Source organism: Tachyglossus aculeatus, chromosome 6 (assembly GCF_015852505.1).
Source record: "Tachyglossus aculeatus isolate mTacAcu1 chromosome 6, mTacAcu1.pri, whole genome shotgun sequence".
In the NCBI taxonomy this organism is placed as follows: Eukaryota; Metazoa; Chordata; class Mammalia; order Monotremata; family Tachyglossidae; genus Tachyglossus; species Tachyglossus aculeatus.
The window spans coordinates 34,117,933-34,144,037 of NC_052071.1; the positions used below are offsets into that span (position 1 = coordinate 34,117,933).

A 26,105-nucleotide genomic window follows, 5' to 3' on the forward strand; every position below is an offset into this window, starting at 1 on the left:
CTAGTTGTTTGGAATCTATTTTTGCCCAATTATAGTATCACCTTTAAAAGAACAGGAAAAAAAAAGATGTAGGGTAATTCTACCACAGTGAATTCTGCCATTCAAATATGTTAGAATCACCAGCCAGGACTGTAGTTAATTTTGTAATCTATTTTTACCCTTCCCAGTTTACCACCTTTTAGAGAACAGAAAAAAAAGATAGGTAAATTTTATCACTGTGAATTCTAAAAAAGTAGGTAAAGTCTACTGCCATTTTAAATGATCCAGTCGAATAGGTGTTGTACTAAAATAAATGTACCCATCTTCCTGTGGAAGATAAGTGCACTTTAGAATTTAATTTCCCCAAATACATTGTTTCAACTGATAAGTTTTCTGAAAAAAAGTAGAAACTGTTTCCTGCCAAGGAGTCCAAGAATTATTCTGGCCAACTGTATATTTAAAGCAAAATTTAAGTGTTATGTCAGTATTGCATGTGCTCAGTAATGAATGCTGCCAAGAAAATGCCTGCTTTGTAGTTAAAGTTATTTCTAACACTAAAGCTTCACTAATGAAATATCCCTTTTGTTCATCTTTCCACGCTTCCCTGCATGGTGTACAGGGTCAGTACTGTGCATGACACCCACTGCGAGTGTTGGTAGGTTTTTCTACACAAACTTCTAAACTTTCCTAAACTGCAAGAAATAGAATGCCTGGGAGAGCTGGGTGGCTGAGCCGTGTGGCCGGGCCTGGGTATCTTTTGTCTTCTGTCAGACAAAAATGGTCTCAAGCCTTTCATTTTTGTGCATAATAGTAGAATAAAAATGGTGCTCTTCTTGTTTTAATTGATTTTTTTAAAGAGGGGCTTTTCCAAATTGTTGGTCACCCAGAAATAGCAAGGAGAACATTTAAATGATTGCCATATTATGTCACATTACATAGTTAACCAGGTTTCTCTGCAGGTCTCAGCTACATAAAGAAGGACTTTGCTTCTTTAAACAGAACATTTAAGTAGTTGAGCCATAAAAGAATGAACTGGAATGGGTTTTCTCAGTCCTCAAGCTAATATCCAAGTTACCGTGAGAATGGTAATAAAACCCCCCTCCAAAAGTCAAAAGAAACTTGAATGTGAGTCCGGCAAAGCAACCCAGTTCATTGCTCAGCTCTTCATATTTTCACTGTCCCACATCACTCCCTTACCAGCTGCGGTAGCTGGTCCCAGAGGAAAAATTGTGAGTGGCTCTTGGCCCAGCACCCTGAGCAGTTGGGATTTTTTGGTTCAGTCCAGATTCGTTACCTTAACGAGACACTGTGAAGCTTGCCTGCATGACAGCAAACTAGCATGGTGGCCGAGGAAAACCAGTGAGCAACCGTGTTCTATCGTCTCAATTGGATCCACCCTTCAGAACATCTCTTTGATTCTGTTTCTTTTGAGTTCATGCATTGTGATGTATTAAGAGAATGTTCTGGCCAAAATGTTCGTTTACTGACATGTAGCCAGCCAACAAGGTAAGCTGATGAGCAATCCCTGTTACACTACACAGCCTCTTTACTTCTTGGGGGCAGGGAGGAGAAGGAGAGGGTTGGGTGGGGCCGGGGGGGGGGGGGGGGGGGGCAGAGATATGTTTCTTAAATCAATCTGCAGTATTTGCCCAAAATGTTTCTCCCTCTTTTTTGGTTTATTTCAGGTAGATGAGGTTTCTGGGGCATAAACAAAAAAGTTTGAGGTCAAGTAGTTCATTGTGGCCAGGAAGTGCACTCCATTAGGCATACTCTGGAGAGCAAAGCCAAAGTCCGTCTTGTAAATTTCAAAAGAGTTGACATTGAGTCGTAATATGTGTGATCAAGCGTACGTAGGAAAGACCCATTCTTCCAGTAGCAGTTATGTTTTTAAAGATACTAGACTGTGAAATTGGATCGGTTCCACCAACTCTGTTGTACTCTCCCAAGTGCTTAGTATAGTGCTCTGCACACAATCAGTGGTCAGTAAACACCACTGATTGATGGATTGATTGATTTGAAATTTTGCCACCTCAGTTCATGGATCCTTTTCAAATCCTGTTCAGGGCTGTGTGTCAGACCTGAATCTTAACCCTGATTTCTGACGTGGACTCCCTCTTCTAGCCAGGCATTGCGTGGCCACAGTTTTTGTTTCTGTGAAATGGGAATAATAATCCTGTATACGAATGTTTTATGGAATAATTGAGAAGTAAATACAAAACATTTTGAAGATGAAGATCTCTAGTCAAAGACTGCTCCTACTTAAAGAGACCTATCTCCTCTCTCCTGTGACTGCAGTCAGCCAAATAAGATATTCCTCTACTCCCTCACTTCCCAGTCTTATTCTGCCCAGTTCAGAGACCGGACAGTTTAATTGGCCCTGGGAGAATTGACGATGGGAAATCAGACTGAAATCAGGGAGCCCGCTAGTATCGTGACGCTCGGGGAAGGTTCATCCCACTTAGCCATTATCTTTACGTATCAGTTTGTCTTCTACTCTGAGATAGGAAAGAGGCACAATCTCATGTCAGACCTTGTCATCCAACCAATCTACAACCTAGTTAGCTAGTTTCCCATGCACCTGTTTCCAGAGTTTCCCTTCCTTTCAAGCTTTCACATTCTCAGTGCCACCCAGCAACGGGCAGAAGGATCTTCCTTCCCCTTGCACTCATTTTTTTCAGGGGGAGAAGGCATCGACTCTGCACCCCAGTGAATATTAGATCACTAATCCTTAAAGGTCCTCTGGGAATCAGGCTCCTAAAGTTTGCTCATGAATAGCAGGACTATTCTCCTCTGATGAAGGGAGAGGGCGGGGAAAGTGTCTTTCACTCTTTGGCTTAAATGGACCATTTCCCCATCTGATCTTGGGAGGAGCATCAAGCTCAATGATATTCAGCCTAAACCAGACAGAATTCCAGGGTTAGACCAGAGACACCCAAGGGTCATTTTTTTTTCCTCTAAGAAAGGATGAAAGGAAAATGGTGGAGGCAGTACCCACTAGCACGCTGGGGTCAGGTGTTTGCCTGACTCTATGTGAGGCGGGAGCCATCTGTTTTAAAGGGTCTGCTCTTCTCTCTAGACTCTCCTACTTATGTATCACTGCAGGAGATTTATTTGCAAATGAATGGAAGACCGACCCCTCCCTCCCCACCCCCCAATAATTTAAAGAGTTGCCTTCACACTTTGATACTGTCCTTGTTGGTCCAACCGGGAAGCTACCTGATCCTTCTGCCTTAAGTGCTCCTCATTGGAATGCAATTTGCATGTTTCAATTCTGCTTCCTTTCCAACTGCTGCATCTGAAGAGCCAAAAGAGCAAAAAGAAACATCTTAACTCTCCGCCAATGGAAAGATTGCAAGCGAGGGCTCCAAATGGATAGCTCTAGATTTTTCTGTTCATTTCGGTAGTGGCACAGTTTCTAACTTTGCGCTATTGTCTCTCTCGGTTTCTCCCCAATCCGATCTCCTAACATCCGGTAGCTAGAGGAGATGGTGAATTGCTAATGATGCACACACATGCCATTACACATATGTTCACAGGTTTAACTAGACACCAGAAGAGAGGATGTCCCTACAGTAGAGAAGGGAGGAATCCATCGTAATAGAGAAGAGACAACGTAGACAGAAAGAGATGTTGCAGCTGCTAGTCATATTATCAGTGGTATCGTAGCCGTAACGTATGCCATGAGGACGATACGTTTTGTCAGATATTTGCTAAGAAGTGCACCATGTACTTGAATCATAATTGGGCCAAATTTTCTAAGGAGTTTGCAGCAGGTGCACCCATAAAAACTCACGCCCAGCTCACTCTGTCCTGCTTTTCTGCTCACCAGCTGTGTCACCACTGACTTAACTCCCCTTTTGGGCAATACAAGCCAGGTAAGTACACACCTACCTGTCCTTTCGCCCATCGCAAGCTAGGTGACTGTACATAGCACTGCTACTGGCATACACAATCTGGGTACCTGGGCACCCACCTATCTATTTGCAAGGCGTCTGCCAACCTAATGTCCTATTCGAGTGTGCAGCCTGGTTTAACTACCTGCCTAACTCCGTGTTTGTGTGTGCAGTTTGCCCTTGCCAAGGCAGGTTTTTGCGTGTGCACCCACCGCACCCTCTTTGGAAAATTTGGCCCTTCAAGTCTAATACATCATTGTTCTGCTTATAAATGTACTAAGTGTTGAGAATGTTTTAGTTTTCCTTAATGATAATTGTAATTGGCTTTTCCCCTTTTCTCTTTTTTAATTTTTTTTTTCCGTCAATGCTGTCTTGCTTTGCACTGTGATTGCATGTCGCGCCCTGGTGTATCCTTCATGATGATGTCACATGGCTTGTTGCTGTGATACCTGCCACGCCCCAATCACCACATGTTGCCATGGTTACATAAATGCTCCACCCTCCCGTATGTCGCTTCCATGGTTCCCTACTGAAAGTGCCCATGATGCACGGTGCTACGCCCACCACTGTGTCTGCAGCAACAACACCTGCCACCAGCGTCCCCTTCGCTGCAACAGCTACAGCCAATCAGGTTTGGCCCTTTAAATAGCTTTATTTGACATGTTCAGACCGAGATGACTACCATATGCTAGTCAGGCATCTTATCTACCTTTTGGATCTGTGAGGGGCACCGAGTCGAACTCCTGCATGGGCTTCTCGAGGAGTCCTTGCATTAGAAGTTGTAGTTAGCAAAAACCCAGAGTACCGTATGTGCTTTGCTGCTGATGCTGAGATTAATCTTCAGGATTTTATGCATGTCTTCAGGTTGTGATTCTGTTTCAGATTCTACTCATGACATTTTACACAGTGGCTGCTGCCACACCAGCCCTGAAGTGTGTAAACTCTGTCTTTCTTGAAAATGCTTCCTTTCATTACCGCAACTGCAACTTCTCCTTATTACACCAGGGTAGATTTTTGAGCATTTTTCAGTTCCGGTATTTTAAGTTAAACCTAGGGCAGCGCCACTCATTCGCTTCAGACCCACTGGAAGGAAAGCTAGATACCATTTTAAAAGGCATGAACAACCGTAAAGTTACTCAGTAATTGCAACATAAGTGTATTTCTGGTGTTGAAACTAGCTCTCCGTTTGTGGTCTTTCTTTTGTATTTGATAGTTATCGGGCAATCTCGTGGCTCTCCGAGCCCTGCTAGAGAGGCAACCGAGCCTACAAACCACAAATTCTAAAGCACTGCTGTTGGAATTATATTCATGGATAATCCCCAAGGAATCATCAGCATTATTGTGATATCAGCCTACGCTCTAATCTCAGCTGTGTCAAATACACTGGTCCTCAGTGTGGTTCATATTGTTTAAAGGATGGCTGTATAATTGATTATGATCACTGATTGCCATGCTTGAGCAGTGAAGACATTGGATTGGGGCAGATAACTCTTTTAATCTGAAATCTTTTTTTACTGTAGATATCCCAGTTATCAGTAGATGAACTGAGTAGCAGCATGTTTGTTTCACAGATGTAGACCTTACCAGTAGAACTGTAAGTTCCTTTAAGATTAATTCAAATAACAGTATTTGCACTGGATTTATTTTCTTTGGATAATTATATTCTCTACAGTTATTTTCTATTGTGTAGATAATTGCATTCTCTAACATGCTCAATTTATTAATGATTAGATACTGTGTGTGATGTACAACTTGATTTGACAAATCTCATAGTTCCAAATTGAAATGTGGAAAACAAAGGCAATTATACAATTGTTGTTTTTTTTACAAACGATAGCGGGTACTACATGTTTCCAAATGGGTTCCAAATCCTCAAACCACAACTCCCCTGCAAAAAAATCAATTGTGTCTAATTGAAGTCAATAATGTTTTTGAACTTTTAAAATGTATCTGTGACTTGGACATATGTTCTGGTGGAACAGAATAGTGTTTCTTTTCAAGATTTAGGTCATTGAGAGAATTGATTTAAATCAGGAAGTCTCACTAAGCGATCCCCCAGGGCTAAGTCTTATCATCAAACAACCCATTTCAGAGTCTGCCATTTCTACTTTAGTGGTCCCATCTGGCTCCAAGCCAGCCACAAGCACAGGTAGCAATCCCCCCACCCCAGGAATAGTTATGGATGTAAATGACACACTTTCCATTGTTTCTCAGTGGCAAAGTTGTTAAACATATAGTCTTAGGTTATTTGTAACATTCAAAATAGGTTCGGTCTAGCTAAAGAAGGGATTCCAATTGTACGGGGTTTTTTTATTCCAAAAGCTTCTTCTTTCCCTAACATTTTGCCCAATGACCACAAAATGCTTTAAGCATAAAGTACTTGCTTGACCAAGTATGGCAATGACTCCTTCATCTTAAACCAAGCTGCTGAGTGTAAGCTCCTTGTGGGCAGGGATCGTGTCAACCAAGCGTATCGCATTGTACCTTACCAAGCTCTTAATTCGGTGCTGTACACATTGACTGAAATAGTACTGACTGATTGTTAAGTGGGTGGGGCCTAGTTCTAGCTCTTTTGTCCCATCCTTTATTTACAATCCACAGGCCCTTTTATAGCCACTGGTTAAGTTGGTAGACTAGAAGCCTCCCTTTAATAACTCACAAATTTGAAACAGCATTTTAAAGAATATTTCACAGGTTGCTCTAGTTACTCTGGGAAGGAGTGGATCAGTAAATTCAGGCCCGGATGTTAGTTTCTGAAATATTCATCAGTGGTATTGATGGATGCTCTCTGAGTGTGAAACACTGGGCTAAATCCTGCAATAAACAGAACTAACACATGCATTCCTGCCCTCAGGCATCTCACAATCCAAAGGGGGAGACAGACAAAAAAAATTAAAGATAAGGGGCCCTGGAGGATATAACAGGAAGTTGTCCAACTCTTATCAAGGTATAATAGGTGAATGAGGAATTTAATACACAAATGAAAATGCTCACGTACTTAAGTGCAAAAGATAGGAATACAATTCCTTAGTGCTAAGGGTAACTGTTGGGTTGGCACAACCATTGTGCTGCAAATGTTTGCCATAATATAAACATAAATTAATCTGGTGTCACCACTCTATTGGGTAGTTTGTTGCTGGTAGCAGCAGTGTGGCCTAGTGGAAAGAGCACAGTCCTGGGAGTCAGAGGAAGTGGGTTCTAAACCCCTCTCTGCCATATGACTGCTGTGTGATCTTGGGCAAGTCACTTCATTTTCTGGGCCTCAGTTACCACAGCTGTAAAATGGGAATTAAGACCGTGAGCCCCATATGGGACTGGCATTGTGTCCAACCCGACTACCTTGTATCTACCCCAGAGCTTTAAAAAAAATATATTTTATGGTATTTGTTAAGCGCTTACTATGTGCCAAGCACAGTTCTAAGAACTGGGGGGGGGATACAAGGTAATTAGGTTGTCCTGCATGAGGCTTACAGTCTTAATCCCCATTTTACAGATGAGGTAACTGAGGCACAGATGAGGTAACTGAGGCACAGATGAGGTAACTGAGGCACAGAGAAGTTAAGTGACTTGCCCAAAGTCCCACAGCTGACAAGTGGTGGAGCTAGGATTAGAACCCATGACCTCTGACTCCCAAGCCCATGCTCTCTCCACTGAGCCATGCTGCTTCAGTGCTTGGCACATAGTAAGCACTTAACAAATACCACCACAATTATTAGGTTGTCATCTTTGGAGGCATAAATTGGACTCAGTACACATCCTCCTCAATAATAGCATTGAGCATATACTGTATATAGAGCACTATACTAAGGATTTGGGAAAGTACAATAGTCTCAAAAGACACAATCTCTATCAGTCAATCAGTGGTATTTATTGAGCACTTACTGTGTGCACAGAGCACCATACTAAGTGATTGGGAGAGTATAATACAACAGAGTTGGCAGACACATTTCTTGCCCACCAGGAGCTTACAGTCTAGAGGGGAAGAGAGACATGGATATATATGTAAGTGTTGTGGGGTTGAGGTTGGGGTGAATATCAAGTACTTAAAGGGTACAGGTCGAAGGGCATGGGAGGTGCACGAGAGGGAGGATTAAAGGAAATGAGGGCTTAGTTGGGGAAGGCCTTTTTAAGGAGATGTGATTTGAATAAGGCTTTGAAGGTGGAGAGAGTGGCAGTCTGTTGAATAAGAAGGGGGATGGAGTTCCAGGCCAGAAGGAGAACATGGGCAAGGAGTCAGCAGGGAGATAGATGAGAGAGAGGTATAGTGAGTAAGTTGACATTAGAGGAGCAAAGTGTGTGGACTGGGTTGTGGTAGGAAATCAGTGAGGTAAGATAGGAGGCGGTGAGTTGATTGAGTGCTTTGAAGCCAATGATAGGAGTTTCTGTTTGATGTGGAGGTGGATGGGCAGCCATTGGAGGCTTTTAAGGAGTGGGGAGACTAAACTGAATGTTTTTTCAGAAAAGTGATCCATCCAGCAGAGTGAAGTAGGGGGAGAAAGGAGGTAGGGAGGTCAACAAGGAGGCACATGTAGTAGTCAAGGCAGAATAAGATGAGTGCTTGGATCAACATAGTAGCAGTTTGGATGGAGAGGAAAGGGTAGATTTTAGTAATGTTGTGAAGGTAGAACCAATAAGATTTGATGACAGTTGGAATGAGAGGAAGATACGAGTCAAAGATAATGCCAAGGTTACATGAGACAGGGAGGGGATAGTAATGTTCTCTATAAGGAGGGGAAACACTGTGGAGAACAGGGTTTGGGTAGGTAGATGAGGAGTTCTGTTTTGGACATGTTAAGTTTGAGATGACAGTGGGATGTCCAAATAGAGATGTCCTGAAGGCAGGAGAGGTGGTAGTTGAAGCTGTGGGAGTGAATGAGTTCTCTGAGGGAGTGGGCAGCATTCTCATCCTAGAATGAGAATCCTTTCGCAGAATATTTAGGTGATGATGATGGTAAGTGCTTACTGTGTGCCAAGCACTGTTCTGAGTGCTGATGAGATGGTGTCCTCATGGCAAAGCAGTGTGATCTAGTACAGAACTGGGAGTCAGGAGGCCTGCAGTCTAATCTCTTCCACTTGCCTACTGTGTGACTGAGCAAGACGCTTAATTTCTCTGTGCCTCGGTTTTCTCATCTGTACAGTAGGATTTAAATACCGGGCCTCTCTCCCCATTAGACCTTGAGCCCTGTGTGAGACGGGTACTGTGTTGGATCTGATTGTACATAGTAGGTGTTTAACATATCAATTTTTAAAATTATTATTATTTTCCTCATCATCCTCATCACAGGGGCTTCCTCACTGGCCATATTGCCAACTGCTGCCACCTCACCTCACCCCCATCGTGGTTCCTGGTATTAGAGAACTGGCTCTGTTTAGCTTGTCTCCTCTGAGTAAAGAACCTGACTAGACAGGAGCTCCAGTCAATTGGGGTTCATTCCCTAATCCATTTGGCCTTTCTGTACCCACACCTCTGTACTCTGTAATCAGTTAAATCTTACCCTGGAGAGGTCTTAGTGACCTCCAATGAGCATAATCTAGAATGGTTTTCAGTTGTGGTATTTTTAGGGCTGTACAACCGTGAAAATATAGCTATAAAACAGGAGTCAAGCCCAATTTGAACACCAAAGAACTCCCCTGCTGTCACAGGCCATTTGTCCTCCAAATAAACCGATTCAGCCCCACTTGTTTAGCGTTGCCTAATTTGACCACACCACAAAACAGACTTGCATTTGGTTCTATCTGCAAATCTCAAGATGTTTTGTCAGTGTACCCAAGGGAAGTCTTGGGCATGTCACGGGTATTGGGAATTTCCTCCCAAGGCAAAAAAAAACATTAGCACCCTGTGTGAAAATTTCCTACTTGTCTGCCAGTGTGGGGTGCCAAGTCTTTTAAGGCAGTGGTATTAAACTTATTAGGTCTGGGTACTATTTTAATAGGCCTAAAGACCCTGCAGACCCTGTACCCCACCAGCTCACCTATAGTCCCTGTCAGTAATCATAATGATAATAGTGGCATTTGTTAAACACTTACTGTTTGCCCAGCACCTTACTGACCACTGAGCTAGATACAGTATATGTGGATCAGATACAGTCCCTGTCCCAAGTGGGACTCATGGTCTAAGTAGGAGGGAGAACAGTATTGAATCTCCATTTTACAGAGGAGGAAACAGAGGCACAGAGATGTTAAGAGATTTGCTCAAGATCACATAGCAGCTAAGTGGTAGACCTGGGATTATAACCCAAGTTTTCTGACTCCCAGGCTCATGCTCTTTCCACTAGGCTGCTTCTCTCACTCCTCCCTGCCACCCACCTCCCTCATGCCCTGTCCTTCAATTTCACTTCACTCTCCTTCCCACATCACCTTGCCCTTACCCTCTTACCCTTCCTCCCACCCACGCTTTGACCTAACTTTCACGTTCCTTTGTTCCCCGTCCACATACCTACTTTTCCTCCCACTCCTATATGATTGATTCTTATCTCCCTCTCTGACAGTAGCCACAATGCTGCGAAACCAGTTGAAATGAGGGGCTAGGTTTGTGGTCTGGCTAATGAATGTGATAGCATCTGGAAAATTTTGTTGTGGCTACCAAGCCAACCCCTCACTTAAAAATAGTGGCTGCGTTTTGGATCAGTCTGCAGGGGGAATCCTTCCAGACTACATTATGAGAATCACTGCATTAAGAATCCAACTTGTAGAACCCAGATTCTTCAGCCTGTATGCTTGGGTGAAATTACATCCGCCATTTCATCTAATTATTGGAATTTGGTGAATGAACTGACAATGCACCATTAGCTCCATTAGGTTATAAGATCCCTGAAGGCAAGGATCATGCCTGCCATCTTTATTGTATTGTGGTTTCCCAAAAAGTTAGTGCAGTGCCCTGCACACAGTAAGCGCTCTACAACTACAATTGATTGACTAATCCATTGTATTTATTGTATTTATTTATTGTATTTATTGTGACTGGTGTGAAAGAAATTTCTGGTCACTTACTTGATCCTTTTTTTCTTTCCAGTAGACCACGTTGAAATTCTGAACAACAAAATTGTGGAGTACCTGAACCTCTCTCTCCGTGGGAAGCTGCACATGGCCTTCCTGTACATATACTCCCTTCTTTCCTCTTCACCTACCTTTACAGTAAGCCTGTTGCAGCCTACACGTTAACCAAAAACACAGATCAATGGGAATGTCAAAAAAAGCACTATAGAAACCATTAACAAACAGCGCTGTGTTATATAAGATATACAAGTAGAAAATTATAATAGACTTTTGTAATACATTACTTTAACACACTTAATCATTTTCTGACTACCATCACAAGAAGTGCATCTGCACAGTGGACTGTTGGTTTACTGTATATTATCGATGGATAAATGTTTGTCTGTTTTTAAAGTGTTATCTTACTGTTTTGTTTACATCATAGCCTATTGATTTGTTTTAAAATGTACATCATTATCAAGTATACTCAATACCATTTTTTTCATTATTGTTATGTCTTAAGTTTTCATATATGGTAGTGTTTTGGTGTTGTTTTTTTTTTTACTAAAAATGTTATAGTGGGAAACAGGAATGATGTGCTTGAAAAACATGACATGAGAATGTTATAATTTTTATGGGATCTTTCTGTAGGTTTTTTGGAGGCAGCCATTTAAAAGGCCTCTATTTGGAGTGTACACAAATTTATTTTCACACGCCTGCTTGCCTGTGCATTTGCCAGCAATTTGCACGTTCAAGTGGGTCACCATAGCATGTATGCAAGAACCATAATTGCCTGTGCATAAAAAGGGAACTTTTAAAAGCTTCACCTCGAAATTTTAATCTGTGCTTTTTTATAGTTTATTGAAGTGGATTTTTCAGCATTATGAGAAATAATCAAACCAAGGTAGTACTTCTTGGTCAATCCAGAATACTAGTCCCACATCTGAATTTCTCAATCTGGGCCATTTTGACATTCTTAGCTGAGAAACTGGTATTTTAAGGCTTACAGGTACATCTGCTAAACATTAAAAATCAGATCAGACTTATTTTGATATAGTCAGATTTAAAAAAAAAAAACCAATCATGTAAAACTCCTGGACTTTTGCCATTTATAAAAGTGCCATTTCCCAACTGCAAATGGCTCATATTTTATTCTTCTAGTAAGATGCAAACCAGAAAAGCCAGCAGAGAATGAAAGAGAATGGTTCAGAATGAGGCCTTCCCTCCTGATAGAAACACATTTTACTAACTGCTACCCTCTGCTAGAAGAAACATATTTTAAAAGTGTAAAATGCAGAATGCTTTATTGAGAAATTTTGACCGGACACCCCTCATTACCCTCCACTCTTGTGATCTTCTTTTTGGTAAGACGTGCAGTGGAAAACATGATCATTCCGATTTTGATGCATTTCACCAACAGTGATGCTGAAGTGGCTTCCCTGCACATTTCTTAAACCAAGAAAAATTTTCACATTAAGATCCCTACTGTTCTCATGTAAGCCGCCCACTTTGTGAATTTTAGAAACGAGCGGTTTTCAGAGGCTTCCGTCCAGCCCAGAATGAATTCACTCCAAAATGTAACCATCCTAATGGGATAAATTTGCAGTCAAATAAAATCCCCCTAACAATGCAGTAAGCCAGCTGTCAGGCCACTCACTTGCTGAAATGGTCATTAATAGCCAGTGGAAGCATCTGATGTTTTAAGGAATATTCTGGGGAATTCATGTTTTCCACCAAATATCTTTCTTCCTCTTAAGAAGGGTAGAAAAGGCCCCATATGGGCGTCATTTTTTTTCCTTCCTCCAAATGATCGGGCTGAAAAAAAAAGGCATGTTTGTTGACTCAGGGTGGAAGGGCCAAACAAATGCACAGCTGGTCAGGATCTTGTCCTGCGTTCTTCTTTGTTAGTGCTGCAGAAGGCCTCCAAGCTTTGGGAATTTGAGACTTTGTCTCAGACATGCCAATCCTTTTGCAGCTGGTCAAAAACCTGCCCACACAAAGGTTCAGGATTAGGCCTTCTTGACAAGAACCCATGTGGATCCTGGTAACCGGAACAAGAAGTGACCAAAACAGCGTTTTCAGTTACTTACCCTCACGTTTTCTTTTTCACATACATCGAAGTGCTGCCATCCTAGCACAACGTGGCCTGGAAAGAGTGACATGGCAGGCATCCTGGTTGGGTAGCCTGTTGACTCTTTTAACCACTGAGTTTCTGTTTCCCAAAGTTTTAACATTATTAGTGGAAAAAGTGGATATGAGTACTTCCTGTTTGAAATGGTTTGTGTATCAAAATGGGTTTTGCACAACTTGTGCCTGTGCCTCAACAAAAAAGCAGACCTGATTATGTTAGAAAAGGATGCATTCAAGCTAGTATGGCTTTAATAGTAGAAGGAGGTTGGAACTTTTTCAGTGCTAAGTGGGTTTTTGTATCTGTTAACACTTGGCCCATAACTTCTGATTTTCTTTAACTTCTTAAACAGCTGGCAGAGATGTGCATAGAATGTAAACCTAGCATACAGCTGTTTTCGTGTCACATTGAAGCACTGAAAAAGTATTTAAGGATGATTTTTTAGCAAAGAGGTTCAGTGAGGGATGTTCAGGGTAGTTTTATTAGGCGCCACAACAGTTTTTATATTGCTGGCAAATTTAGAGTTAATTTGTAAATGAACTTAAGGAACGAAAGCTTGAAGCACTAAAGTCTTCACCAAATTCAAAACAATCTCGGCAAAAATGCCGTTTTGAGGTAGCACTATTTAAACTAGTTGTGCAATGACTTACTCGAATTTTCTTTGTTCAAGAAAGAAAAACAAGTCGTCAGACTATAAATTTCCTAAATAAATGCAAAGTCTATTACAAAGTCACCAAGCTAATTAGTGACTCTAAACAAATGTCATAAAACTTAGATTTCATCCTTTATTTGACAAGCGTTGTATGTAAAATTTAAATCATTTTGATTTTAGTCACATTTTATAAGCTTCCTTCCCACTTTTCATGAACCTTTATTTTTATTTATCCAAAGTTATTTCTTTTTGTCCATTTCTCTCAGCCTTATGCAAACAATATGCAAGAATGCTGAAACTTGGATAAAACGGGTCATGCAGAGGGAAAATGAAAGCTGAGACTGATCATTTTAAAGGTTGTTAATAGTTTCAGTTAAAGTACCGCTCCATAACTGTAATGTAAGCAGACCTTAAAAGAGGGATTAAAATAAAAATGGATTGATAAAATTATTAAAATTATTTTTTTAAACAGCGTTTCTTTAGTAATTGGAGCAAGACTTCACAATCGGCCATGTCCATTTAATTTCACATCCAGATTAGATTCTCCACTCTGTCATTCATCATTAGGTGACCAATCATCTCCTGCCCTGCCCTTCTCCCCCCTCCCCTCTTTAGTCAGCTCCATCCATTGCGGAACACACTGAAGCACTTTGATCTCGCCATAAGTGTCATCGCATGCTCTTCTCAGCTGTGTTCACAAATGGTCAGCATTGGCTTACCAGCCCAACACTCTGGGGAGGAAAAGAAGCCAATCGTAGACTATAACGCCCCGTCCCTACAGAAGTGTCCTCTCTCCCCCACCCTCAACAGAAACAGATCTGAATCTGCTCTTAACTGCACAAAAGACTAATGAGATGATCGTTGACATTTTATCAAGAGGATATGGGCCCCACGTGCAATTGGGAGGACCGACAGAGACTGCTGTATTGCCGATCTGCTGGACCAGTCACGTCAGGCCACCCTTCTGATAAAATGCACCCACAACTTTTCCTATTAATTTAGACGGTAGCGTAGACTTTAATGCATACTAATACACACAAAATGATCGAGAAACTGGAGCCCTCATTTTTTTTATCCCTTGTACATTTCACATACCTGAAAAGAGAAAAAGGTGAAATTTATGAGGAAAATCTGCTTTCCCATTCCTGTTGAATGGATTTAAAATGATATTGACCTGATTTTACCATGTGCCTGTTGAAGGCCTTAGAATATACTCTATGTTGAAGACTGTAATAACTTTGAAAATTTAGTTGATAGCCTAATACAAATGTAAATATAGCTACATCACGTTTCTAGGCATCAGCATGGTAATTCATGTCACTTATTTTCATTTTCTTACTGTTAGTTTTTAAGGTTTTCATTATATTGCTTTTTGATATCTTTAGTAACTAATGAGTTTAATTTTGAAGGAGAGTTAGAGAAAGTTTAAGATTTTAATACATGTATTCAACCCATTTAGTTACGTTCTAACCCAACACTGAAGCATGATAAGGTATAGATTACAGTCCATAACTAGTTTGTATAGTTTACAGTTTAAGAACAAAATTAACTTTGTATGTAATTCCTACAATGATAGATTCATTGTTAACTAATTATATTAAGTTGTTGTTGCTATGGCAACAAAACTACAACATGGCTACCTTTGTATACATTATTTGTGAAATTTTCACATGTAAATTAAAAATGATGTGGAACAGTATGAGCTTGTTAAAGGTACAGTTCGATACTGTCAGATAATGATTGAATATTTTTAAAATCCCAAAGTCCCATGTGAAAGCTGAATTTGTGTCCATATGTCACTTTTTCAGTCAAGAAGTTTACAACACATGGATTTAGAGTCAGGTTTTATAGCTTGTAGAAATTGTTGTGTGGATAAGGGTTATTCCACAGTATTTTAGATTTTTGAAACACAACCCATTGCATTTACAATACATTAACTGGTCTTTGTTTCATTTCATGTTTATTAGCATTGTGTGAATTCAAACTTATCCAGTTTAAGTACTGTAGTTCTGCCTGCAAATTTTCTGTTTTCTGGGATTAAATACTTACATGCGTATATTAAAAATCAGGGCTAAATAATTAAACATATGAATATTTTAATATTAATTTATATTTACAAAACTGTACATAAAAATATTGTGGAATGACCCCTTAACAGTGTTGAAGATACAAATATGCTGCAGTTAAACTGATTCAGTTAGTGTGCGAATGTGTGAGACACACCTTTTTTGCACTTATGTACATAGTCCATGAAAGAAATCCTTGGAACTTATTTTGAATATAAAAAGTCTGTAATAATACAGGAAAAGTTTGTAAAAGAGATAGGTATTACTAAGGCTTTGAAAAAGGAGGAGTTTTTTGCTATAAAACTTATCTGAAAGCATGATGTTGCTTTGCTGTTGTAAAAGCTTTGTAGTTTGCCATAGCTTACTATACAGCAGATTGATAACAGGTCGACTTCAACCTGCAGCACCGAAAATGGGAAACAGTACTTAATTAGTGAGATCACTAGCAAAGATTTTAATTGCTTTTGTAGCAACCTACATTTTAATTTATACACTCGCACACATATTTAGGTTTCTGGATCACATTTTTTTTTCTGTATACAACAAATTACAACATGGAGATCTTCCCATTAGGAGCTAATTACATTTCTAACTAATGCAGAGTGTATCCATGTGGAGGATTATCAGTCTAACAGGTATATGGAGAGTTAATAGATAGCTAACAAGTGGAAGCATATGATACCAAATTTGGAAATGTTTTGAATAAGCGAGTCTCATTTGAACAGAAAAACACTACAGAGCCATGCCATTTTGAGGAACAGGAAGTTTTCAACAGCATAAATCATTTTCTCCAGTGGCTTTTCTTCTGCTACAACTGATCTTCAGTGGAGAAAGGCGCTGCACCTGTGACACCTTTAAACCAGGATTTATCTTAGCATTTCAGTTTAGAGGAGGCTTCTGTCCTGACTGTTTTAGAAACCCTGGCCCAGAAAAGGCTTCAGTGTATCATGTCTGCCATGCTGCGTTTTCACTCGGCTTGAAGAAGAGGCAGAATGAAATTTTGCCAAGGCCCAGGAGCCTGAAAGGAAAGGATGTCAGACTAGCTCTGTCCTGCCTGTGGCTCCCACACAGCCAACAGAGAGGCCACTTGCACATCCTCTCGGACAACGCCATGTAGCACAGGTCACAGTTCAGTATTGTCGTCGCCCCCACCCATATTTGCTCAGGACTCCAGCATAGTTGTTCCTGCTCCTGCATGAGTTCACCTGTCCTGTGGTTGGGGAGGCCCCCTTGAAGGGACCAGAGTTGGCCAGACTCACCACGTCCATTATTTTTGTTGTCACAGCATCCACGTGCCCCAGATTGGAGAGCAGGTAGCTGCAGAACTATATTTGCCTCATGGAAAGCAACCCAACCCCTTAAAGTTCAGATTTCCCCCGTACTCTCATCAGTGTATTAGTTGCCAATGGACTGTCTCCATAGGATCATTCAGAGTTCTGATTCTTTTTGATATAAGCTGCAGTCACTCATACAGGCTTTCACAGTTAGAAACCACCCTTTCAGCCTTATTTTCTCTATGCCCCTAGAACTGCACTGTCATACTTTAGTACATCATCTCCTGGAATATCCTTTGAAAATACAAAGGGAAAGTATTCATTTTCAAATGACTAAACAATGAAGAATGACTTAGGAAAAACGGCATCAACCCAAAAATAGAGAAAAGATATCAACAGCAACCGTAGTACAGAATGTTTTGGCTGTTAGTGCTTAGTGGCCTTGTCTAAACACAGCCAAGGCAATCATCTAGATAATTAAGATATTTTATGAGCCAGGTAATCAAGTGAAAAGCAGACTTTTAGCCTGAATTTTCCAGATCTTAGTCCCAACCTATGCTTTTTGCCTTGCCTGTGAAGATGAAGCCAATGAGTGATAATTTGAGTGGGTTGTTTACACACAAAACATTCCTGTGGAATTTTCAGGCACTAAAGAGAGCCCAATTTCCATTTCTCTTCTGGCTCCTTTCAGAAATAGTTGCGGGTTTTTTCTGCCTGTAAAAGTTGTCCCTCAGGTATGTGATACCTGCTGACAGACACATAGCGCAGAAGATGACCATTTTCACCATTAGACCTGTTGACATTTAGAACCTGGCTCCACTTACAATACTGTTTTTTCCAAGTGCAGTTTTTCCTCATGCAAACCCAACTTTTAAATTTTCAGAATTTCCAATGAGTGGCCTTTCGTCTTGTTTCTGTGGGGCAATTTCTGTGGCACTCTGGAAACTGAGGACATTGCAGTGAAAACTGCCATAGTAGAAAATGAGATGAAAAGCAGGTGTCTCCCTAACTAGAGTAGTTTCTGTATTTGGGAATTGCAGTTTATTTGGCCTGCTTCTTACTGGTTGCTCTGCCTTTCATGTTTACTGATGGATGGCAAAATATTTGGCATGGGAAAATAAGAAAATGCATGTATAAAATTAATGGAGGCCCAGTTAAATACCCCAAAATCTGAACAAATCCTTTGCTCGTTTGAAAATAACCCAAAGATTATTTGAATATTTAAACTTTCAAAAGTATCACAATTTTTTCTCTCCAATTACACAACAGTTACCTGATGCCGAATACAAGGCTCTAGTTCTTGATTATACTGTACACAGATGCTATGGATAGGCCAGACGTTATTTGCAAAGTTAACGTTGAACTCCTTAGTCCAATCCAAGCTACTTGAAGTGAAATTTTAGAAAATTGGCTTGTTTTTGAATTCATGTAAGAGGCTGAAGCCTGTAATGTAGTCATGGCTTTACAAGATTTTTTTTTTAAAGGAATTTTAAAATGCAAAATCCAGATTAAATATTTTTCCTCCTTTCTCATTCAGGGAATAATGCAAGTGAGGAGAATCTTATTACCAAGTTCTTCCCGATGAGTTAGTGTGTAATAGTGTATGCAGAGCAGTAAGTCATTTCTCTCCCATAATCTCAAATCATTTTACAGTTTAGGTAATCTTCATATGATTTTTAAAGAAAAATATTTTGCACTCGGAAATGAATCTCCACCCTTAAAAACATTTTTCGTGAAAGTAAATACTGCTAAAATCTTTGTTAGTGATCTTCAGTGTCATATTCTCTTATGTATATGCTTCTGTAAGAAGATATTTAAACTTTCAAAAGTATCACAACTTTAAAGAAAGCTGTTTTTTTCCTTTCCAAACACACAACAGAAAGAATTACCTGACACAGAATACAAGGTTCCAGTTCTTTATTACTGTACACAGATGCTATTTGATAGTGTTGGAAGCCAAATGATTTTGTTGCCATGGCTCTTGTATCCTAGCAGATGAGGGGATGATATGACCATCATTCGATTGGATTCTAGGAATTTTCTTTGCAAATTAGGTTCTCTCTCTCTCTCTCTCTCTCTCTCTCTCTCTTTCTCTCTGTCTCTCTCTTTAATCATGAAACATGGCCACCCATTATGTGTCACCTGACAACAGATTTCCACTTTGTTCTTTTATAAATAACAGAATTATGTTTTAAGCAATCATTCAAATCGAGGAGAAAGTGTGTGCTCCTAAATTTACTGTTTTTAAATGCAAACTTTAAAGAGAGCATTCATATAACAATACTGTGTAAAGTAGAGAATTGAAGCACATGCTTCTTTTTATAGGCACTTCTGGATCAACATATGGTAATGGAAACATTAGGCAGAGAACATTTTGATTTCAAGAAGTAGTTTTAGATAACAAATATTGTTAGCCCTGTGGAACTGTAATAAATTAAAATAATGGTCAGCCGATTATTACAGATTTAGACTGTTCCAATAATATATCAGCTCCAAAATGTAATAGCTCATTCCCTCAACTGCTATCAACAGGGTGGATGCTTTGAATTTATTTTTCTTTTTGCCAGATTATATTGCTGTAGTGCTTGTATGTGCTTTAGAAGTGTGCATAATGCTACTCATTTTAGTATGTTACTTCTATATTGTTATTGTTTATTTTTTGATCTTTTAATAAAGTGTATAAAATTCCTGGTTATGTTTTTTATGAACCAATATCTACACATTAATAGGCTCTTTTAAAACTTTTCAGAGTTCCAATTTATTAATCCTAGTCTTTAAGAGTTCTGATGTACAGTGATCATGAATGAGATTTAATTCAATGTTATCTGATGCATAGGACAGGAGACATTTCTTTCCAAATATACCTGCAGTATTTTTAATTCTGTAGATGATGCATCCTTTTTATTGGATGCCTTAAATCTATCACGTTGAAGTTACTAACACAAGAAAGAAATTTGTATTTTAGAAAAATAAAATGAAAAATTTCCAGATTCTGCCTACTGGTTTCTCTTGTGTTGCCGACATTTTGAGGCACCATTCTAAGATGCAATCTTTTCCATTTATTGTTTCCAAGTCATTTTTCCTGCATAACTAAAGAGGCAGTGATAGACTTTGAATTCACTTGAAGAAACCTGGAACTGAAGGTAGTTTAGTGAGTTCACTGCCATAGCCTGGATTTCTTCCCTTAAAATGTTTGCTTTCCCTTAAAGCTGGGTTCTTTTGGAGAACAGGGGTCACGTACAGCAATCCCTGGCTATGACACTTTTCATTTAGGCCATTTTTAGACTGTGCTTGGGAATTTTAGTGAATTTTAATTACTTGCTTTCAACAGTTTTCCTCAGCTTTAAGCACTTCCCTTTACTTTCCTTTGAAGAATTTTAACTTTAGTAGAGTGATTATACCCCCTTTTCAATTTAACAGAGAGAGTGGATGGCAGATCTGTTTAGCAGAGCTAATACCATCTCTAGTCTAGAAATATAAATTACCTTTTTACTGACTAGCAAATGAAAGATAACACTCTAAAAGGTAAGTCCTGTATTTTCCTAAGGACACATAAAATTAAATTCAAAATCATTGATTATTGGTACCTATTTATATTGCTTTTTGACCATGTACCTATACTTACCTTTTTATTACTGCTTTGTAATAAACGTTGTTTTGGCATATTCTATATCCTGTGGGAAACTATATGTGCTTTAAGTTCCCTTGCTTAACACTTGAACCAAGAGTGTTAACCAGGGTATAGCAGTAACTTACTTTAAGGCATTTTAGAATCAGAGGATAGAGGCGTTACATGTATGAATAAAGAATTCCGAGATTTTGCCTCAAAGTGATCAATCTTTATTCCCTCTTGGTGAAGCATCATCAGTTCTTTCTGTTAGAGAGAAGGGGAGAGGGTTTAAGCTATTTATCCAAGGTCACAGAGCATTTCAAACACCCATGTTCATCATCTTGTAATGAAGGCAAATTATTTAAATGTGCACTGTGTTTGGGGACCTGAACTGCCAGGCAAAATGGGAAAGACTTTAGCTATTGGGTAAAATGGGGCAAAGGGCAGATCTCATTCTTCTTTGGGTTGATTCTCTGAGAAAAATTCATGAGACTATGCATCTCCTCTCATTCCCAACTTCCCAACCTGTCCTGTCCAAGTCTATAGAGCCCAGGTCAGGAGGTGACTTCATAGAGTTCACCAAGCAGTAATTTTAAGCCAACTCTAGTGAAGCCATTGCTCAATGGATGCTATTTTATTGAGAGCTGAGCACCCTAATCCCCTCTCAGGGTCGCACCTGGAGAGTTTCCAGTACTCTACCAGTCTCGGCTACGGGAGGGAGAGTCAAGCAAAGGCATACCCATTCCATTCCTAGCTTGGGCAGTGGCTAGCGAGTGGAAGGCAGTCTGCTACAAGTCAAAACTCACCTGTGCTGGGCAGCAGCAGCACAGGAGAGAGTCGAGGGCATAGGCTTGAGTTTACTGCATGGAAGGAAGTAATGGTAAACCACTTCCATATTTTTACCAAGAAAACTTTATGGATACAGTACCAGAAAGATTGCAGGTGGAGAGCGCGGCGTTCTGGGAGAGATGTGTCCATGGTGTCGCTATGGGTCGGAAATGACTCGACAGCATAAGACAAGAGCACTGTACTAAATACTTGGGAGAGAACAACAGGTGGGAAACTCATGCTCCTTCCCGTGAAGGAGCTGAGATTTGAATGAAGAGACGGGCAAAAATTATCTACCGATAAATAGACTTAAACTAATAATCCAGTGAAAAGTCCTGGCTCTCATTTTGCCCCTGAAACTTAATAGCATCAGTTAGAATTGCTGCATCCTGATCTTCCACTCTTTACCTCACCTTGGAAAGAATATCAAAAGAGATTCAGGAGTCCATGGGGACACTTCATAGTTTCCTGAGCAAATCAGGAATGAGGCAGTTCTCATCCCTTCTTCATCATCTGTTAAACCTGCCCTAGAGAGGTGCTGGTTGGACTGTTTATTTCCTATTTGAACCAACAGTGTTTTGAGGTCAGTCATTAGTGGATGTGATTAAACACTTAATGTGTGTACCTCAAAGTACTGAGTGCTTGGCAGAGTGCAGCAGAGTTAGTAGAGGAACTAAGTCACTCCCAGCTGCTGCTTATCAACCCTCTTTTTTCTCTCCATTAAAAGAATAATAATAAGAATTTGGTATGTTATGCACTTACTATGTGCCAAGCACAAAGTAAGCAGGTTGTCCCATGAGGGGCTCACAGTCTTAATTCTCATTTTACAGATGAGGTAACTGAAGCTCAGAGAAGTTAAGTGACTTCCCCAAGGTCACACAGCAGACAAGTGGCAGAGCTGGGATTAGAACCCACATGAAAAAATCTAAGCTCACCCTTTGCTAGTAATGGATAAGTCAAAAGGAGTTAGTTATCTCATTTGATAGAGCTTTTCATCAAGAACATCAGAGTACTTAATTGACTGCTACTAATAGTCCAAAGCATTTATTGAGAATGATGCCAAAGGGAAAAAAAAAAAGGAAATACCAAGCCCCCGGAGCTTAGCTGCTTCACTACTAACAGAAGTTGGATACTTTAAGAGTATTTCCTAACCAAGCTCAATTGCCTCTATGGTTTCTGTATTTCTATGATTCTCCAAGTCCCAGTCCTTAATGCAATGTAGAGATGTTTTCGGAGAAAGGAAGCCTGTGAACACTAAAGAAGTTCCTTAATGATACAAGCACTTAGAACAGTGCTTTGCACATAGTAAGCACTTAATAAATGTCATTATTATTATTATCTGTAGAGCTCTTCCATTTGCTAATAATTGCCCCCGTCTCCCTTAAAAAAAATCTGGATTTCAAGACCAACCCAAAGAGATAGTCAGAATCTCAAAGTAGTCCCTTTTTGGTCTCTAACATTTCAAGGAGTCTAGGTTTTATTGTCATGAGGGATATGGAAAAAAATCGAGGGAATATAAGCACTTGGGACAATTGCGGCATCCAAGAAATAGAGAAATGTCGAGGAGGACCTGGTCACAGCCCCAGGAATGTTTCCTCGCCATCACACTGCCTGAACCACCCAACATTGAAGCAGGTTGGAAAACTCCAATTAGAAGATTCTCTTCACCTAAACAACCTGCTATGAGTAGTAGGTGTGGTGTACTTGGGATCACTGCATTGACCGGTATCCAGTCTGAGGCTTATTTGCTATGTAACTGAGCAAGTACTTCAGTTTCCTCATCTTTATACTGGGTATCAAATGCCAGTTCTCTCCAACCTTAGACTGTGATCGCTGTGTGGGACAGGGACTATGATCTGATTATGTTCTATCTACCTCAGCACTTACAGCAGTGCTTGGCCCATAATAAGTGCTTCATAAGCCGCATCATTATTGAATGGCTACAGTGACCTGGCTGCTGAGGTAATGTTATGTTTAACCACATTGCCTGTACAGGCTGAGGAGACAGAGAGACATTTCACTTGTGATTACTGCAATCTGACAGTCCCTGACTGGGGAGACTTCTGTTTCAGATTCTAAGTGAACTGAACTATTGGGAGGTCTTTTGACCTTCCCTAAAGAAATCCCCCCCCTTCCCATATGCTAAGTAGGAAGACATCTATTTTTAAATTCTTAGCACTTCCGAATTTAAGTCTCCGTTACTGACTTCTTTTATAGCTCCAGGTAGGTCATGGAGGCAATTTGCCTCTATTTCCCAAGAGGGAAAAATGATGATCGTTTTGAGATTGAACGATCATCTGGAAAGCATTCAATAGCTTATGATTATTCTTTTTTGGAGGAACGTATAACCTTGTGGCCTAAAGCACAGGCAGATAGGTCGGTGCCTGCTAAGTTTTTGTGTGGTTGCTCTTTAGTCGAGCATGGTCTCAGCAGCAGCTATTGCCTCTAATTCCTTCCTGACTGCTGGGAGTAACGAGCCTGGAAACCTCTTGACCGAGTAGCAGTGCTGTTTGTACTGTCTGAAGTTCTTCAAATGAGGGGATTACAAGATTTTACAGAGCACAAAACATTTGGGGAAACAGTGTGGCTTAGTGGAAAGAGATTGGGCCTGCAAGTCAGAGGACCTGGTTCTAATCCCAGCTCAGCCACTTGTCTGCTCCTTGATCTTGGGCAAGTCACTTAATTTTTCAGTGCCTCAGTTACTGCAGTGGACTTAACTTTTCAGTGCCTCAGTTACCGCAGTGGTAGAATGGGGCTTAAAAATGTGACACCGTATAGGATATGGATTGTGTCCAACCTGATCATCTGGTATCTACCCCGGTGTTAAGTACAGTGCCTGCCACATAATAAGTATTTAACAAATACCGTTAAAAAAATTTTGAGTTGTAAATGTAAGTGATTTACAGGCCACAACTGCTGGAATGAAGCCAGGGAATATGGTAAATTAGCTTCCTTAGTACTCAGTGAACCAACCAATCAGTAGTATTTTCTGAGCACCTGCTGGCTGCAGAACATTGTTAGAATGAAGCCAGACCTCCTTACCAAAAACACCATTCAATAATGATGCCTTCAAACATTAACCTTTCCCAATTTTTTCTGAGCAATTTAATTGATGTTGGTGAAATGGCCAACAATTTTTACTGTGCAGTTGTTTACTCTGGCAAGTTTTTGCTTCATTCAGAACATACCAAACAACTTCAATTAAGATAAAAGAGAATTTGAAAACCATCAAGTGAGGACCTCAAAATAAGAAAATAGTAGGTGGTTTTACAGACCAAAAGAATAGAGGAATCCAGGAAGGCCCCAACTGGAATGGCATTCTGGGAAAGAAGGACCAGGTTTACATAATGCCTTAACTTGGTTTTGCTGAACTCAGCCTGATCGCCACTGAAGTAAAGGAATTCAAGGTGAGAACCCTAAAAATCCAACTCAGCTCCGTCTTGCTGTTCTGACAATTCAAATCCAATTTATTTCCATGTATTGAGATCCTTTTAATTTGATTTTTGCATTTATTCTTGTCCTTGTCTTTTATGGTGTTTTCATCTTTACTTACATGTCTGTTTCCAGACCCCTTTTCCCCATTATGCTTACATTTGTGAATTCCTTGAGGGGCAGAAATATCTAATTCCCACTCATGTATTCTTACCCAGGACTGCCTCGCCCCCTCCTACCTCACTTCCCTTCTCCCCTTCTACAGCCCAGCCCGCACCCTCCACTCCTCTGCTGCTAATCTCCTCACTGTGCCTCGTTCTCCCCTGTCCCGCCGTCGACCCCTGGCCGACGTCATCCCCCTGGCCTGGAATGCCCTCCCTCCCAGCATCCGCCAAGCTAGCTCTCTTCCTCCCTTCAAGGCCCTACTGAGAGCTCACCTCCTCAAGGAGGCCTTCCCAGACTGAGCCCCCTCCTTCCTCTCCCCCTCCTCCCCCTCTCCACCCCTCCGCCTTACCTCCTTCCCTTCCCCACAGCACCTGTATATATGTATAGATGTTTTTACGTATTTATTACTCTATTTATTTTACTTGTACATATTTATTCTATTTATTTTATTTTGTTAATATGTTTTGTTTTGTTCTCTGTCTCCCCCTTCTAGACTGTGAGCCCACTGTTGGGTAGGGACCATCTCTATGTGTTGCCAACTTGTACTTCCCAAGCGCTTAGTACAGTATTCTGCACACAGTAAGCGCTCAATAAATACGATTGATTGATTGATTGATTGACTTAGTACAGTGCTTTGTACACAGCAAAAATAATAAATATTATTAATGCTGCTGCTGCTAATATCTGGAAGTTAAGGTACCCTACATCCATTTTTTTTAGTGGTACTAGTTAAGCACTTATTAGGTGCCGGGCACTGTACTGATACAAGATAGCCAGGTTGGATACAGTCATTGTCCCATGTGGGACTTATTTGCAGAGAGGAGGATTTAATCCGCATTTTACAGATGAGGGGTAACTGCAGCACAGAAAAGTTAAGTGACTTGCCAAAGGTCACACAGCAAAGATGTGATAGAGGCAGGATTAGAACCCAGGTCCTCTGACTCCCAAGTCTGTGCTCTATCCACTTGCCCATTATGCTTCTCTAGTTCTTAATTCTAATTCATTCTTAATGATATTTGTAGTTTCCAATCCTCATGAAGTTAGGGTTTAAAGTTTTGTTCTTTAGATAAATGAAAGATTAACTGCATTTATTGCATATCTGC

General features: G+C 40.4%; 1 protein-coding gene and 1 non-coding gene across 16 annotated transcripts in view; both read left to right on the top strand.

Moving 5' to 3' along the window:
• The window catches only part of MBNL3 (muscleblind like splicing regulator 3), a 100,826-nt gene extending 81,171 nt beyond the window's left edge, over positions 1-19,655 (top strand). For 2 of the 15 annotated variants that reach the window (XM_038748440.1, XM_038748443.1), the window contains 4 exons: positions 599-634; positions 4,409-4,503; positions 5,393-5,466; positions 10,885-19,655. In XM_038748440.1, the coding sequence (XP_038604368.1) occupies positions 599-634; positions 4,409-4,503; positions 5,393-5,449 (188 nt within the window). In that variant the 3' untranslated portion in view covers positions 5,450-5,466; positions 10,885-19,655. The remainder of the gene's footprint in view (positions 1-598; positions 635-4,408; positions 4,504-5,392; positions 5,467-10,884) is intronic. The other 13 variants (XM_038748442.1, XM_038748444.1, XR_005451615.1 and 10 more) reach the window with 11 other exon arrangements.
• Positions 19,656-21,235: 1,580 nt separating this feature from the next.
• On the top strand, positions 21,236-21,373 carry LOC119930328. Its single transcript, XR_005451806.1, has one exon. It is a non-coding gene; the product is annotated as a small nucleolar RNA SNORA7 (small nucleolar RNA).
• The last annotated feature ends 4,732 nt before the right edge of the window (positions 21,374-26,105 follow it).